Source organism: Mobula hypostoma, chromosome 17 (genome assembly GCF_963921235.1).
Source record: "Mobula hypostoma chromosome 17, sMobHyp1.1, whole genome shotgun sequence".
Taxonomy (NCBI): domain Eukaryota; kingdom Metazoa; phylum Chordata; class Chondrichthyes; order Myliobatiformes; family Myliobatidae; genus Mobula; species Mobula hypostoma.
Genome location: NC_086113.1, coordinates 61,090,108 through 61,107,369, shown reverse-complemented (window position 1 = coordinate 61,107,369; position 17,262 = coordinate 61,090,108). Strand labels below are relative to the sequence as shown.

At 43.1% G+C, this 17,262-nt stretch overlaps 1 protein-coding gene across 2 annotated transcripts in view; it reads right to left on the bottom strand.

Annotated features, from left to right (window-relative positions):
- Positions 1–4,788: 4,788 nt before the first annotated feature.
- tmem108 (transmembrane protein 108) overlaps positions 4,789–17,262 on the bottom strand; it is a 90,120-nt gene continuing 77,646 nt past the window's right edge. For both annotated transcript variants that reach the window (XM_063069385.1, XM_063069386.1), the window contains exon 6: positions 4,789–5,143. In XM_063069385.1, the coding sequence (XP_062925455.1) occupies positions 5,027–5,143 (117 nt within the window). In that variant the 3' untranslated portion in view covers positions 4,789–5,026. The remainder of the gene's footprint in view (positions 5,144–17,262) is intronic.

The following is a 17,262-nucleotide window of genomic DNA, read 5'->3' as shown; positions in this document are numbered from 1 at the left end:
TTTCTTTAATGCAGTGGTTATCATACAACTGAGTGGCTTGGTCCTTTTGAGAGCAGTAAAGAGTAAACCATTTTGCTATAGGTCTACAGTTACATACAGTTTATCCTATTGGTAAGGGTCTACCTGGTAAGGGTGACAGATCTCCTCTCTCATTACCAATTAAATACAAATATTTCTAAATGTGAGGGGAGAAGTGCTCATCTTGCACCTCGGTTGACGGAAAAGACAACAAGGCCAGGTTAATAATTAGAAAAAAAATCATGGGCATCAATCCTGGTGCCTGGTCACAATAAATACAATGCAAAAAAAATTTCTTTGAAAATTCTTCCTGTTTATTAGAGACTTGTAGCTGAACACAAGTATAATTTCAGACTACTTGTAAGAATTGGGAGAAACACAAAATTAACTTTGCTTGAATATATGTATTTAATTGCATAGTGGTGCTGATGCTTTGCAATAGTTCAACTAAGCTAAAAATGTTTTTTGATGATTTTCATTTGTACTCAGTGTCTGAGGCTTCTTGCTTAAATGTCCAACAATAATCAGTCAGCATTGATATCTAGTTGCTCTGATATCACAATTTTTTGGTGAAACCTTTCACCATGCTCATCACTGACAGTACCAAGATTTGCAGGGAAGAAGTCTAAATGGGAATGCAGAAAATGAGTTTTTAGTGACATATTGCACTTCATGGCTTTGTATACTCAAAGCATTTTGTTAACCAACTGCATGTGGTTTGGTGCTCTGTAGTCACTAAGAAAATTTTCAACAACATTCTTGAATACCTTCCATGTGATTTTGTCTCAAAGTTCTTCGAATTGCCTGTCATTGATGACCTGTTTGGTTTGTGGACCAACAAGAATGCCTTCCTTAATCTTGGCAACAGTTGTTCTGTCCCGCCATGCAGCATCCACCCTGCCTACGCGTGTCCAGGCATGCCTGGATGAGATAGAAAACTTCTCATCTTACATTGTGGGCAACATTTTACTTGACTTAAACTATGAATTGAAATAACAAATATGGGTGATTTTAAAAATATGTTGGGTGATAGGGAAATATCATGATTTTCATGATCAGTAGCCCAAAATCCATAAGACACACCCACAGTATTCAGGAAACAAATTTTTTGTTGTCCAGTGAAATCATCCATTTGAGGGACTGGAATATGCACCTGTAAAGGAACAGCTCAATTTTGTTTCTGTATTGAACAGGTAAGCTCCATTGGAGCCACCTTCTGCCTCTGGGACAAAGGTGTGGGTTGACCCAGCGCCCAACCTCGAGCTTACACTTAGTGAGAGGACTCTGCGGTGATGCAGAGTGAGTGAAGGACCAACATCAGGAGATATTAGACTGGCCCCCGCCCTTGAATGGGATAATGAGGATGTGGAAATGGGGGGTGGTATATGCTAGCTCCCCACTGATTGGGGAGGAGATTCCCAAACCTTCTCATGCTGTCAGGTGAAATTGGGGGGACTATCTGTGGACAGACTGGGTTTCAGCAGGACCATGAAGGGGATGAAGAGGGGCTCAGCCAAGTGGCAGAGGGGTTTGGAGTTGCAGGAAGGCACGAGTGATAGACCAGGGGAAGCCTCGCCATGTAGACCAGAAGTATCCCAAGGAGTGTCTGAACCTGAATAAGTAGATGATGGGGTAAAGAGGTCTTAAAGAATCAGGAGGACACCAGATAGGCTGGCCTGTGTAGCACTGGGGTAACAGAGTGTGGCACCTATCACCTTGGTGAGCTATGTCACTGCCGTTTATACCTGGGTTGGACTTAGTGCTTTGTATGAAGGGGTGGCAAATTATCTCAGTGTCACAAGGACATGACTAACTTTGGTGGGGGGAGAGTGTAACACCCTGGGACAAGTCTCACTGCTAATGTAATGGTCTTTCTGTAGAAGCAGCGTTTGGATTATGGTTAGAGATAACAGATGCTTTGAAATGTGAGCCATCCAATGAAGTGAGTGTTTTTTTGTTTGTGTGCCTGACACCAGTGTGAGCTGGGTCTTTTGTTCAGCGGGAGATGAAGGGAGAAGGTGCCAGAGAGAAGAGGTCATAGGATTCAACCCATGATCCAACAAAACCCGGGGAGATCGAAGGCAGGTCGGCGAAGGGGAAACCATGAGCATATTGTGCATATTAGACTTTTCCATTAAAATAGGCCCTTTTCTTTTTTTTTGCTTTTTCTTTACTAACCCTATAGTCAAATTAGGATTATAAAGCTAAATTATTTAATTGTATACAGTGTACTGTCTGTTATTTCTTGGTACTTATTTGTAACAGGGTAACAAATCACGCAGCATCCACAGATACAGGAGGTTTTGGGGTGGGCTTGCACCTCAATCTCACACGTTTGGCAGGGCCAGAGATTGTCTTCCCTAGACTTGCGCAGCTGACAGAACCAGAGTGTTTCACCATGCTAGTACCTCTTCTGTAATACCACGGGCTCTTAACTTGTTCAGTAGCCTCATGTGTGGCACCTTGTCAAAAGTCTTCTGGAAGTCCAAGTGCACAACATCCACTGATTTTTCCTTTGTCTATCCTGCTTGTTATTTCTTCAAAGAATTCCAGCAGATTTGGTGGACAAGATTTTCCCTTAAGGAAACCATGCTGACTTTGGCCTGTTTTATCATACACCTCCAAATATCCCGAATTCACATCCTTACCAATCGACTTCAACATCTTCCCAAACACTGAGGTCAGCCTATAATTTCCTTTCATCTGCCTATCTCCCTTCTTGAAGAGTGGAGTGACATTTGCAATTTTCCATTCCACCAGAACCATGCCAGAATCAATTGATTCTTGAAAGTCTATTACCAATGTCTCAACAATCCCTTTATTCAGCTCTTTCAGAATTCTGGGATGTAGTCCATCTGGTCCAGGTGACTTCTCTGCCTTCAGACCCTTCAGTTTCCCAAGAACCTTCTTCCTAATAATGGCTGCTTCATACACCTCTGCTCTGACACTCTCAAACTTCTAACATACTTCTAGTGTCTTTCACAACGAAGACTGATACTTATTCAGTTCATCCATCATTTATTTGTCCCCCATTACTATCTCTCCATTGCAATTTTCCAGTGGTCAGATATCCACTCTTGCCTCTCATTTACACTTTATGTTTCTCTTTAATATCACTGGCTAGCTTACCTATCTATTACATCTTTTCCTTCTTTATGACTTTTTTAGTTGCCTTCTGTTGCTTTTTTTAAAAGCTTCCCAATCCATTAACTTCCCACTAATTTTTGTTCTATTATTTGCATCTTTTTGGCTTTTATGTTGGCTTTGACTTGACTTGTCAGCCATGGTAGTGTCATTTTGCTTTCAGAATATTTCTTTCCCCTTGGGATATATATATTCTGTGCCTTCCAAATTGCTTCCAGAAATTGCAGCCATTCTGCCATGTTCTTTTCCAATCAATTTTGGCCAGCTCCTTTCTCATGTCTCTTTATTTCCCTTTGCTCCAATATAATACTGATACATCAGACTTTACCTCCTCCTCAAATTGTAAGGTGAATTCTCTCACTCTCCCCTAAGGGTTCCTCTACCCGAGTTCTCTAATCAATTCTGGTTCATTGCACAACACCCAATCCCCTAGAGGGCTCAACCGCGAGCTGCTCTAAAAAGCCATCTTGTAGGCGCTCTAGAAACCCCCCCCCCCCGCCCCAGGATCTGGAACCAACTAGTTTTCCCAATTTATCTGCATATTGAAATCCCCAATGACTATTGTAACATTGCCCTTTTGGCATGTATTTTCTATCTCCCGTTGTAATTTGTAGGCCACATCCCTTACTACTGTTTGGGTGTCTGTATATAACTCCCATTAGTGTCTTTTTACCCTTGCAATACCTTCCAACCCTATGTCACCTCTTTCTATTGATTTGATTTCAGTTTTTAACCAACAGAGCCACCCCACCCCTTCTACCTACCCGCCTGTCCTTTTGATATATTATGTATCCTTGGATGTTAAACTCCCAGCTATAATCTTCTTTCAGCCGCGATTCAACAATGCCTACAAGGTCATACATGCCGATCTGTAACTGTGTACCAGATTCAGCCATTGCAGCTTCTCCTAGTAGGTCATTCCTCCTCAACAGTATCTAAAGAGGTACACTTATTATTGAATGTAACAGCCACAAGAGTACTCTATACTGGCTGTTCATTTCCCTTTCTTCTCCTGACGGTCACTCGGTTACCTGTCTCCTGCAATCTAGGGGTAACTGCCTATAGCTCCTATCTAACACCTCCTCATTCTCCTGTATGAGCTGAAGGTCATCAAACTGCAGCTCTAGTTTCTTAATATGTTCTTTGGGGAGCTGCAGCTTGGTGCAGATGTGTTTATCCAGGAGACAATCTCACACACAGTACAAAACGCTGCCCCTAGTGCCATTCTCACAACACTATTGTGCCCTAACGGACGAGGAATGAATAATTAAGAACAAAAAGAGAAACTTACCAGATACTCTACCTTGCCCAAGCCTCTCCAAACACTGGACCACTCACAACAGTAGCTGGTTCTGTTGCGCTTGTATTAATTTTATTCACCCTTTCTAATGAATCCTGCTTGGTGATTGGTCATAGTCCAAATCCAAAAAAACTGCTGTGAAGCTCTGCATTTTTAATAAATGATGCATTTTGGCAGCATGACCATGCTGCTCCATCAGCTCCCTGTCATCAAAGAACATATTCTATGTTCTATGTTAAAGTTCAACTGTTCTGTAGATGATATTTCATTTAATTTTATTTCATATTTCCAATAAATAAATACAGAATATTATATGCAGAATAAAAGCTCACCAGCAAAAAACATGGGAAGTCACAAAGAAACAGTCAAATAATGAAATTGTTTTCTGTTTAGAAATACTTTAATTTTATAAAGCACTGTTTTGTAAAGTCTTTACACATATAAAAAAAAAGATATGAGAGGTTTTGAAAATGTGGTCCATTGGCTGGCTGGTCATAATAAGTACCTTAGAGCTACCACGGAAAATGCAGCTTCACTCTGCCTTTCTGGCCACATGATAATAACTCAGAAGTTCTCTGGCTTCTGGGAAGAGAGTGTTTCTTGGCAAAATGGATTGATAAGGACCATTCCAGTGTCCACATAGTCACCATTTGGAGGGGATTGTGGCTCAGACAGGCAGTCCTGAAAAATAAAAGCAAGCATCTCTTATTCCACAATAGACCAAGCTGCAAATCTCATAATATTTGTCATGGGCAGAGGTACTTTTCTCCATTGATGTGTTGCTAAGAATGACAACCTTTGTCAGTTCCATGATTTCTCATAAAGCCCACAGACAGGCTGTTATACTTCCACTAGGGTTTTGGATATAGCTTTAAACTGAATAGCAGAGGGATGAGTTCAACAGATTGGAGAAGTATGGATAAAGTAAAAGAAAAGTGTGGATAAAGATAAAGTAAAAGCTAAAGTTGAAAAAGAGGAAAGCAAGGGTGCAGTGCAGAAAAATGAAGTGCATAAGATTACTAGATTTTACAATGAGTGTAAGGGCACTTTATCTGAGTGTCTGTAGTATTTGTAACTAGGTCAGTGAACTTGTGGCACAAATCAGTATAAAGGGGTATGATTTAGTGGCCATTTCAGAAGTGTGGTTGCAGGGTGGAGAGGAGTGGGAATTAGGTATCCAAGGATATCAGGTAATATGGAAGGACAGACAGGAAGGTAAGGGAGGTAGGGTAGCTCTCTTAATTAAGGACAAGATTAGGGCGATAGTAGAGAAGATGTAAGATCTAATGAGCAGAATGTTGAATCCATCCGGTAGAGATTAGGAATAGTAAAGGGGAGAAGAAACACTGGTGGGAGTTATCTATCAGCCACCAAATATTAACATTACAGTGGCACAGGCAATAAACCAAGAAGTATCTGAGGCATGTAAGAATGGAACAGAAGTTATCATGGGGAACTTTAACTTGCACACAGATTGGATGAATCAAGTTGGTCAAGGCAGTCTGGGAAGAAGACTTAATACAATTCATACATGATAGTTTTCTTCAACAGCATGTTACTAAACCTACAAGGGAACGTGCTATCTTGGATCTGGTCCTGTGCAATGAGACACGTAAAATCAGCAATCTTGTTATTAGGAATCCTCTTGGAAAGAGTGATCACAGCATGATTGAGTTTCTCATACAAATGGATGGTGCAATAGTTTGATCTAAAACCAGTGTAAAATGAGGGAGGAGTTGAATAGAGTAGACTGGGAATACAGGCTATATGGTGGGATAGTTGAGGAACAGTGGAAGACTTTCAAAGAGATTTTTCACAGTGCTCAACAAAAGTATATTCCAGTTAAAAGCAAGGACAATAAGGGTGGGGAAAGCCAGCCTTGGATAACTAAGGAAATAAAGGAAGGCATCAGGCTAAAAGCTCGTGTGTACAAAGTTGCCACGAGTAGTGAGAAACTGGAAGATTGGGAAAACTTTAAAAAGCAACAAAGAACCACCAACAAGCAAAAGAACAATAAAGAAAGGGAAGATAGACTATGAAAATAAGCTAACACAAAATATAAAAATGGATAGTAAAAGTTTTTATAATTAAATAAAGTGGAAAATGGTGGCCAAAGTGAATGTAGGTCCCTTGGAGGATGAGAAGGGGGATTTGATACTGGGTAATGAGGAAATGGCCGAATGACTATTTTGTGTTGGTTTTCATGGTGGAGGACATATGCTGAAGAGAGATGATATGGATGCGATGGGAGGTGAGGACCTTGATACAATAGCTATCATTAAAGAGGTAGTCCTGAGCAAACTTGTAGGCCTAAAGATAGACAAGCTTGGTTCTATTGGAATGCATCCCAGGGTACTGAAAGAAATGGCAGAGGTTATAGTTAAGGCTTTGGTGATAATTTACCAAAAGTCTCTGGACTCCAGGCAGGTCTCAGCGGATTGGAAGAAGGCGAATGTCATGCCACTGTTCAAAAAAGAATGTAGGCAAAAGGCAGGTAATTATAGGCCTGTTAGTTTACCATCTATAGTTGGGAAAATGCTTGAAGTTATCACTAATGAAGAAATAGTGAGGCATCTGGAAAGAAATGGATCCATCAGGCAGACGTAGCAAGGATTCAGCAAAGGCAGGTTCTGTTTGACAAACTTACTGGAGTTCTCTGAGGATATAACAAACACAGTGGATAGAGGGGAACAGATGGATGTTATTTACTTGGATTTCCTGAAGGTGCTCAATAAGGTGATGCAAAAAAGACTTATTCATAAGATAAGAATGGATAGAGTTGGGGGTGATGTATTAACATGGATAGAGGATTGGTTAACCAATAGAAAGCAGAGAGTTAGGATACATGTGTGTTTCTCTGACTGGCAATCAGTGGTGAGTGATGTGCCACAGGGGTCAGTGTGAACAGCCCACAACTGTTCACCATATACATTAATGATCTGGAAGAGGAGACAGAGTGTTGAGTATCTAAGTTTGCTGATGACCCCCCTAAATTGAGTGGAAAAGCAAATTGTGCAGAGGATACAGAGAGTCTGCAGAGAGATATAGATAGGTTCAGTGAGTGGGCAAAGGTCTGGCAGATGGAGTACAATGTTGGCACATGCAAGGTCATCCACTTTGGAAGAAAAAATGGAAGCTCAATCGTTATTTAAATGGTAAAAAATTGCAACATGCTGCTGTACAGAAGGACTTAGGAGTGCTTGTGCATGAATCACAAAAGGTTGGTTTGTGGGTGCAGCAGGCTATCAAGAAGGCAAATGGAATGTTGGCCTTCATTACTAGAGGGATTGAATTTAAGAGCAGTGAGTTTATGCTGCAACTGTACAGGGTACTGGTAAGGCTGCATCTGGAGTACTGTGTGCAGTTCTGGTCTCCTTACTTGAGGAAGGATATACTGGCTTTGGAGGTGGTGCAGAGGAAGTTCACAAGGAAGATTCCAGAGATAAGAAATTGAGTTGCCTGGGACTGTACTCTCTGAAATTCAGAAGGATGAGATGGAGGATCCTTTCCTATTTTGACAACAATCTCCTTTACATTTCTTCTGGGTAATATTATGCTTTCCTCCTTCTTTATTGCCGTTTTGTACTGAGGATAATTATGGCTGCAGTGTTGCTGCCTATCCATACTGACTGTGATCTGTTGGTCGGGAAGCCAAGGATCTCATTGCAAAGGAAGGTGTTGAGTCCCAAGTCCAAGAGTCTGGAGATGATTTTGCTTGGAATTACAGTATTAAAGGTGGAGCTGCAGTCAATAAACGATCATTTAATGTAGATGAGTGTAGGACCAGTGAGATGGTGTCCATTATAGACTTGTTCTGGTGGTAGGTAAATTGCAGTGGGTCAAGATTACTGGGGAGTGATATTGTTTCCTTTTTTGTATCTGGTGTTTTACTTTCTATAACCAGCTTGGTTCTTTATTGTCCAATGAATCTCATAAAGCCTCTTGTTGTCTTCCGAGAACCCCTGGCCTTGTATATTCTTTTTTTGTATAGACTTTACACAGACCAAACCTATTTGCTGCTCAATTTGTGATCACATTGCACAAAAGTTAGTGGGTATGTTTTCCATCTTGCTTAACCTGGATCTCCTCCAGTACCCAATATTGCGTTTACCTGCACTTTGTCTTTTCTTGTTCTCCCGACTACAAGTTCAAACAACACATCTCACTTTATTCTCCAGAACTTGGTTCGGTAACACACTGACCAAGAGAGTTTCCATCCGCATTTCACAGCATCTTCCCCATCCCTCCCTCCATTTCCTAGTCTATTAGAAGAATTAGTTTTTATTATCTCTCAAGGGTTTAAGGTGAGAAGGGAAAGGGTGGTAATGATGTGGAATGAGCTGCCAGAGGGGGTGGTTGAGCCAGGTACAAAAACAACTTTTAAAAGACAGTTGGACAGGTACATGGATTGGACAAGTTTGAAAGGTTATGGATAAATGAGACTAACTTGGATGGGGTAAGTTGGTCAGCATGCGTGCTGTATAACTCAATCATAATTCCACAGCTACATCTTTTTAGAAGTTTCTTAAAGGCTTGTTTGTTTACTTTCTTCTTCCCTCTACAAGTGTTGTAATACCTTAATCTTCACTTCTCTACAACACCATCCTCTAGAGTCACAATAGTTAACTTGTGCAATACTGTCAACTCTTTTTATTTCTTCTCCATCTTTCCTGATACTTTGTAAGTAAGAAGATTAAATTTACAATGCACTTTCTTATTTTCCTGACATGATAACACACTCCTGACTGCAATCTCATGCCTGGAACGTAGTCTAATTTTCCTTATGCTCAACACTTATGCCGTCGCGCTCCATCATCCCATATTTCTGTGTTTATTACAGTACTGTTTCATGCTCCTGGCCTGGGTGCCTCCCCTTTCACGTTTTTTTTTATTTTGGTTCCCATTCCATGCACCAGTTTCCTCAAGAGGCTAAAGAAATTTGTCATGTTCCATTGACCCTTTTTTTATAGTTGTACCACAGAAAGCATCCTATCCAGATGCATCACAAGTTGGTATGGCAACTACTCTGCTTGACACTGAAAGAAACTGCAAAGAGTTGACGTAACTCAACACATCACAGAAACCAGCCTCCCTTCCATAGGCTATCTACACTTCTCACTTCCTCAGTAAAGGAGCCAACATAATCAAAGACCTCACCCACCCCAGATGATTCCTTTTCTCCCCTCTCCCATTGGCAGAAGATACAAAAGCCTAAACAGTTTCTATCCCACTGTTATAAAACTATTGCATGTTTCCCTAGTACAATAAGATGGACTCTTGACCTCACGATCTACTTTATTATGATTATCTGCTGGCACTGTATTTCCTCTGTAACTGAAACACTTTATTCTATTATTATCTTCCCTTGCACTACCTCAATGCACTGTTGTAGTGAAATGATCTGCATTGATGGCATACAATACAAAGTTTTCCACAGTACTTCAGTACATGTGACAATAATAAACCAATTACCAATGGAGCTGCTGGCAAGCAATGCCTAGTTAACGGCAACCTGACAACTGATGCTTCCTTTAAGTTTTATCAGAAGTACTTGACTCCAGGTCTGAATGTTAACCAAAGACCTGAACCCCAGCTGAGGTGACATCAAGGCAGCACTTGACTTCCATCAAGGAGCTGTAGTAAAACTGAATGCAACACACATCAAAGTTGCTGGTGAACGCAGCAGGCCAGGCAGCATCTCTTGGAAGAGGAACAGTCGACGTTTCAGGCCGAGACCCTTCGTCAGGACTAACTGAAGGAAAAGTGAGTAAGAGATTTGAAAGTTGGAGAGGGAGGGGGAGATCCAAAATGATAGGAGAAGACAGGAGGGGGAGGGATGGAGCCAAGAGCTGGACAGGTGATTGGCAAAAGGGATACGAGAGGATCATGGGACAGGAGGTCCGGGAAGAAAGACAAGGGCGGGGGGAACCCAGAGGATGGGCAAGGGGTATATTCAGAGGGACAGAGGGAGAAAAAGGAGAGTGAGAGAAAGAATGTGTGTATAAAAATAAATAACAGATGGGGTATGAGGGAGAGGTGGAGCATTAGCGGAAGTTAGAGAAGTCGCTGTTCATGCCATCAGGTTGGAGGCTACCCATATGGAATATAAGGTGTTGTTCCTCCAACCTGAGTGTGGCTTCATCTTTACAGCAGAGGAGGCCGTGGATAGACATGTCAGAATGGGAATGGGATGTGGAATTAAAATGTGTGGCCACTGGGAGATCCTGCTTTTTCTGGCGGACAGAGCGTAGGTGTTCAGCAAAGCGGTCTCCCAGTCTGCGACCGGTCTCGCCAATATATATAAGGCCACATCGGGAGCACCGGACGCAGTATATCACCCCAGCCGACTCACAGGTGAAGTGTCGCCTCACCTGGAAGGACTGTTTGGGGCCCTGAATGGTGGTAAGGGAGGAAGTGTAAGGGCATGTGTAGCACTTGTTCCGCTTACACAGATAAGTGCCAGGAGGGAGATCAGTGGGGAGGGATGGGGGGGACGAATGGACAAGGAAGTCGCGTAGGAAGCGATCTCTGCGGAAAGCGGGGGGGGGGGGAGGGAAAGATGTGCTTAGTAGTGGGATCCCGTTGGAGGTGGCGGAAGTTACGGAGAATAATATGTTGGACCTGGAGGCTGGTGGGGTGGTAGGTGAGGACCAGGGGAACCCTATTCCTAGTGAGGTGGCGGGAGGATGGAGTGAGAGCAGATGTACGTGAAATGGGGGAGATGCATTTAAGAGCAGAGTTGATAGTGGAGGAAGGGAAGCCCCTTTCTTTAAAAAAGGAGGACATCTCCCTCGTCCTAGAATGAAAAGCCTCATCCTGAGAGCAGATGCGGCGGAGATGGAGGAATTGCGAGAAGGGAATGGCGTTTTTGCAAGAGACAGGGTGAGAAGAGGAATAGTCCAGATAGCTGTGAGAGTCAGTAGGCTTATAGTAGACATCAGTGGATAAGCTGTCTCCAGAGACAGAGACAGAAAGATCTAGAAAGGGGAGGGAGGTGTCGGAAATGGACCAGGTAAACCTGAGGGCAGGGTGAAAGTTGGAGGCAAAGTTAATAAAGTCAATGAGCTCTGCATGCGTGCAGGAAGCAGCGCCAATGCAGTCGTCGATGTAGCGAAGGAAAAGTGGGGGATAGATACCAGAATAGGCACGGAACATAGATTGTTCCATAAAGCCAACAAAAAGGCAGGCATAGCTAGGACCCATACGGGTGCCCATAGTTTGGAGGAAGTGGGAGGAGCCAAAGGAGAAATTATTAAGAGTAAGGACTAATTCTGCTAGACGGAGCAGAGTGGTGGTAGAGGGGAACTGATTAGGTCTGGAATCCAAAAAGAAGCGTAGAGCTTTGAGACCTTCCTGATGGGGGATGGAAGTATATAGGGACTGGACATCCAAGGTGAAAATAAAGCGGTGGGGGCCAGGGAACTTAAAATCATCGAAAAGTTTAAGAGCGTGAGAAGTGTCACGAACATAGGTAGGAAGGGATTGAACAAGGGGGGATAAAACCGTGTCGAGGTATGCAGAAACGAGTTCGGTGGGGCAGGAGCAAGCTGAGACAATAGGTCTGCCAGGACAGGCAGGTTTGTGGATCTTGGGTAGGAGGTAGAAACGGGAAGTGCGGGGTGTGGGAACTATAAGGTTGGTAGCAGTGGATGGGAGATCCCCTGAGCGGATAAAGTCGGTGATGGTGTGGGAGACAATGGCCTGGTGCTCCTTAGTGGGGTCACAATCGAGGGGTAAATAAGAGGAGGTATCCGCGAGTTGTCGCTGTGCCTCGGCAAGGTAGAGGTCAGTATGCCAGACTACAACAGCACCCCCCTTATCGGCGGGTTTAATAATAAGGTTAGGATTAGTGCGGAGGGAGTGGAGAGCAGAGCGTTCCGAAGGAGTGAGGTTGGAATGGGGACAAGGTGCGGTGAAGTCGAGACGGTTGATGTCCCGTCGGCAGTTAGGACTGAATTCAGTGGGTTTCAAGGGAAGCAATCAAGGGATGGAGTTGTACACCACTCAGAGGTTGTAGTTGTTCCAACTCAGTGACCCCAATCCCAGCACTCTGCTTCAGGAGCTCCTAAGGCCCAACTGTCCTCAAATGCTTCATCAATTACCTTCCTTCCACTGAGAGATCAAATGGTGCATATGTTGATAATGGTATAATGTTCAACTCCATTTGTAACTTTTTAGAAACAGAAACAGCCTATGCCTGCATGCAGCAAAACCTGGACAACATTCAGGAATGGGCTGGTAACTCAAATTGCATTTTGGAGCAGTCATTGTTTTGGATTGGTTATGCTTGAAGTGTAAGCACTGTGGTTGAGTGTATGTGCTGAGGATTTGGTTCTGAAGGCTTCGTAAGAGAAGGCTGAACAGTGGGTGCAGGTGAGGTTTTCCTTACAATTATTAATTCTATTACAGTAGCTGGGATGCTAGTTGGTGCAGTGATGTGCAGGATGTAGGAGAGGTAGACTGCTAGAGTCCTTGATAACTTCATCTGTAGAGTGTATGCCCAGCAACAGCTCCCAGCTGGCTGCATTAAGAACTAGAGCTGGAGTTGCACATACTATAAATGACTTTGATGAGGAAGTGGAAGTCTGCAGATGACACCAAGGCTGGTGGTGTTGAGGATACTGTAGAAGGCTGTCATAGGTTACAACAGGACACAAGTAGGATGTAGAGCCGGACTAAGAAGTGGCAGATGAAGTTCAGTCCAGAAAAGTACGAAGTGATTCACTTTGAAAGGTCAAACAAAGGTAGTAGAGTACAAGGCTAATGGCAGAATTCTTAGCAGTGTGGAGGAGCAAAGGAAACTTGGGGCAAAAGTTCATGGATCCCTCAAAGTTGCCATGCAAGCCTTCATTAGTTAGTGGATTGCGTCCCAGGGGCATGAGGTGATGTTGCAACTCCATAAAACTGGTTAGACCACACTTGGAGCATTCTGTTCATTTCTGGTCAGCTCATTATAGGAAGGATGGGAAAGCATTACAGAGGGTGCTGACGAGATTTACTAAGATGCTACCTGGATTGGAGAACAAGTCTTAGAGGATAGATTGAATGAACTAAGGCTTCTCTCTTTGGAGTGAAGTAGAATAGGAAGCAATTTGATGGAGGTGTATAAGATGATAAGAGGTGTAGATAGAGTGGACAGCCAGCACCTTTTCCCTAGGGTGGTAACAGCTAATACGAGAGGTCGTCCTTTTAAGGTGAGTGGAGAAAAGTTTAGGGGAGTTGTCCGAGGTAGATTTTAACACAAAGAGTGGGAAGTGCCACTGCCATAAATGATGTAGAAACTGATACACTAAGGACATTTAAGAGGCTCTTAGTTAGGCACATGGATGAAAGGAAAATGGAGGGTTATGGGATGTTTAGGAAGGAAGAACTAGATTGATCATGGAGCAAGTTTATAAAGGTAGGCATAACTTTGTATGGTGAAGGGCCCCGTACTGTGCTGTAATATTGTATGTTCTATGTATTAAGATCGTCCAGGGTGCAGAGAGCATCATAGAGAAGACTTGAGGTGGTCACACTTAAGATGCAGGCTGAAAATTTTTGGATGTCCACTAGGGAAAGCAAGGGGAAGAGACAGACAGTGCAGGGTCCTCCTGTACCCCCCATGATCCCTCTCAGCAACATAATGCTGGAGGGGAGTGACCTTCCTTGGTACAGCAGCAGTAGCCAGGTTGGTACCACTATGACTGGCTCAGAGTCTCGGTGAATAAGGGAGAAGTCACATTGGGCGTTAATGTTGGAAGACCCAATGGTTAGTGGGGATAGACAGGAGTTTCTGTGGCCACAAAAGAGACACGAAGATAAGAGCATAAGATACAGGAACAGAATTAGGCCATTCAGCCAATCGAGTCTGCTCCACCATTCCATGATAGCTGATCCCGGAACCCACTCAACCCCATACACCTGCCTTCTTGTCATAACCTCTGATGCCCTGACCAATCAGGAAACTATCAATTTTTGTTTTAAATATACCCACGGTCTTGGCCTCCACAGCTGTCTGTGGCAAAGCATTCCACAGATTTACTACTCTCTGGCTAAAAAAATTCCTCCTTAACTCTGTTCTAAAGGGTTACCCCTGAATTTTGAGGCTGTGTCTTCTAGTTCTGGACACCTCCACCATAGGAAACATCCTTTCCACATCCACCCTATCTAGTCCTTTCAACATTTAGTAGGTTTCAATGAGATCTCCACCATATTCTTCTGAATTTCAGCAAGTACTGGCTCAATGCTGCCAAAAGCTCCTTCATCCTGGAATCATCCTTGTGAAACCCCCCTGAACAAGTTGACGGTGCCTGGAGGTTTATGGCAGGGAGTTTCTCCCTTTTGCTGCCTGCTATCGGGGACTCGGGAGTCAATCTCAGGGACTTTCGAGACTTTATTTACTGTGCCCATGGTTTGTTCTTCATCAAATTATGGTATTGCTTTGCACTGCTGTAACTATATGTTATAATTACGTGGTTGTGTCAGTGTTAGTCTTTGGTTTGTCCTGTTTTCTATGATATCACTCCGGAGAAACATTGTATCATTTCTTAATGCATGTATGCATTTCTAAATGACAATAAAAGAGGACTGAGAATTCTCATAATCTAATCTAAACTCTCTCTAATCACAACAAATCTTTTCTGAGATATGGGGCCCAAAACTATCGACAATACGCTGTGCGGCCTGACTAGTGTATTATAGAGGCTCAGCATTATCTCCCTGCCTTTATATTCCATTCCTATTGAAATAAATGCCAATATTGCATTTGTCTTCTTTATCACAGACTCAACCTGTAAATTAACCTTCTGGGAGTCTTGCATGAGGACTCCTAACTTCCTCTGCACCTCTGATGTTTGAACCTTCTCCCTATTTAGATAATAATCTGCACTTTTGTTCCTTTTACCAAAATGCATTATCATACATTTTCCAACACTGTATTCCATCTGACACTTTTTTGTCTATTCTCTAATTTGTCCAAGTCCTGCTGCAATCGCATTGCTTCCTCAGCACTACCTATCCCTCCACCTATCTTCGTATCATCTGCAGACTTTGCCAGAAAGCTGTCAATTCCATTATCCAAATCATTGACAAACAATGTGAAAAGTAACGGTCCTAATACGGACCCCTGAGGAACACCTCTAGTCACTGGCAGCCAACCAGAAAAGGCCCTCTTTATTCCCACTTGCTGCATCCTGCCTATCAGCCATTCCTCTATCCATGATAGCATCTTTCATGTAACACCATAGGATTTTATCTTGTTAAGCAGCCCCATGTGTGGCACTTTATCAAATGTCTTCAGAAAATCCAAGTAAATGATATCCACTGCCTCTCCTTTGTCCACCCTGCTTGTTACTGCCTCGAAGATCTCGAACAGATTTGTCAGGCAAGATTTCCCTTTAGAGGAACCATGCTGACTTTGACTTATTTTATCATTGGTCTCCAAGTACCCCAAAACCTCATTCTTAATAATGGACTCCAACACTTTCCCAACCACTGAGGTTAGGCTAACTGGCCTATAATTTCCTTCCTTTTGCCTTCCTCCCTTCTTAAAGAGTGGAGTAACATTTGTAATTTCCAGTCATCTGGAATCATACCAGAATCAAGTGATTCTTAAAAGATCACAACCAATCATCTGCTATCTCTTTAGCGACCTCTCTCAGGATCTGGGGTGTAGTCCATCAGGTCCAGGTGACTGACCCATCTTAAGACCTTTCAATCTGCCCAGCAATTTTTCCTTTGTAATAGCAATGGCACTCACTCCTGCTCCCTGACATTCACAGACCTCCCTGGCACACTGCTAGTGTCTTCCACGGTGAAGATGATGCGTTGCCGCCTGGATGCCAGGGTCAGGGACTTCCTACAGTGGCTCCGGGACACTCTCAAGGGAGAGGTTGAACAACCAGACTTTCTGCTGCATGTTGGAAACAATGACATGGGTAGAAACTGCGATGAGGAGTAAGTACTGGGAGTAAGAAAACTTAAAAATCTCTGGATTGCCCTCAGTGCCACATGCCAGTGAGGGTAGAAATTGAAAGCTAGCTCAAGAGAACATATGGCTAAGACACTTGTGCAGGAGGTAGGAATTCAAGTTCCTGGACAACTGGGATCACCTCAGGGGTATGCATGACCTGAACAAGAGAGAGACAGGTTGCATGTGTATGGGAAGGGAGGACCAATATCCTGCTGGGAGGTTTGCTGGTGCTGCTCGGGAAGGTTTAAACTAGAATGGCAGAGCAATGTAATTCTGAGCAGTAGAGTGGCTGTTAGAAATGAAGGAATAAATCTGTCGCCACTGAAAACAAATTTGTCAGGATGGCCAGGAGCATGGTAAGAGGAGAGGAAAAGTAAATTGGTTTAAACTATACTTGCTTCATTGGAGAGGCTTGATGGGTAAGGTAGATGAACTCAGCGACTGGGAATATGATAGTCATAGTGGAAACATGACTGAGGGAGGGGCTGGACTGACAGCTCAATATTCTGGGGTACAGCTGCTACAGACGTGGGAGAGATTCAGATAAGAGAGGAGGGAGAGTTGCATTCTTGAAGAAAGAGGAGATGACAATGGTCCTTAGGGAGGATATTCTTGGGGGATCATCCAGTGAATCCATATGGATAAAACTTAGAAATAGAGATATTGGTCATCGTTGAGATTTATTTTTTGCAGGCGTTTAAGGCAGTATTGTATATGGTGATATTTATGCACTTTGATAATTAATTTACTTTCAATTTCAGTTTGAGTTATATAAGATCATGAGGGTCATAGACGTAGATAGTCTTTCTCGCGCGGAGCCTTTCTCACATGGAGTGGGTGTTAAAAA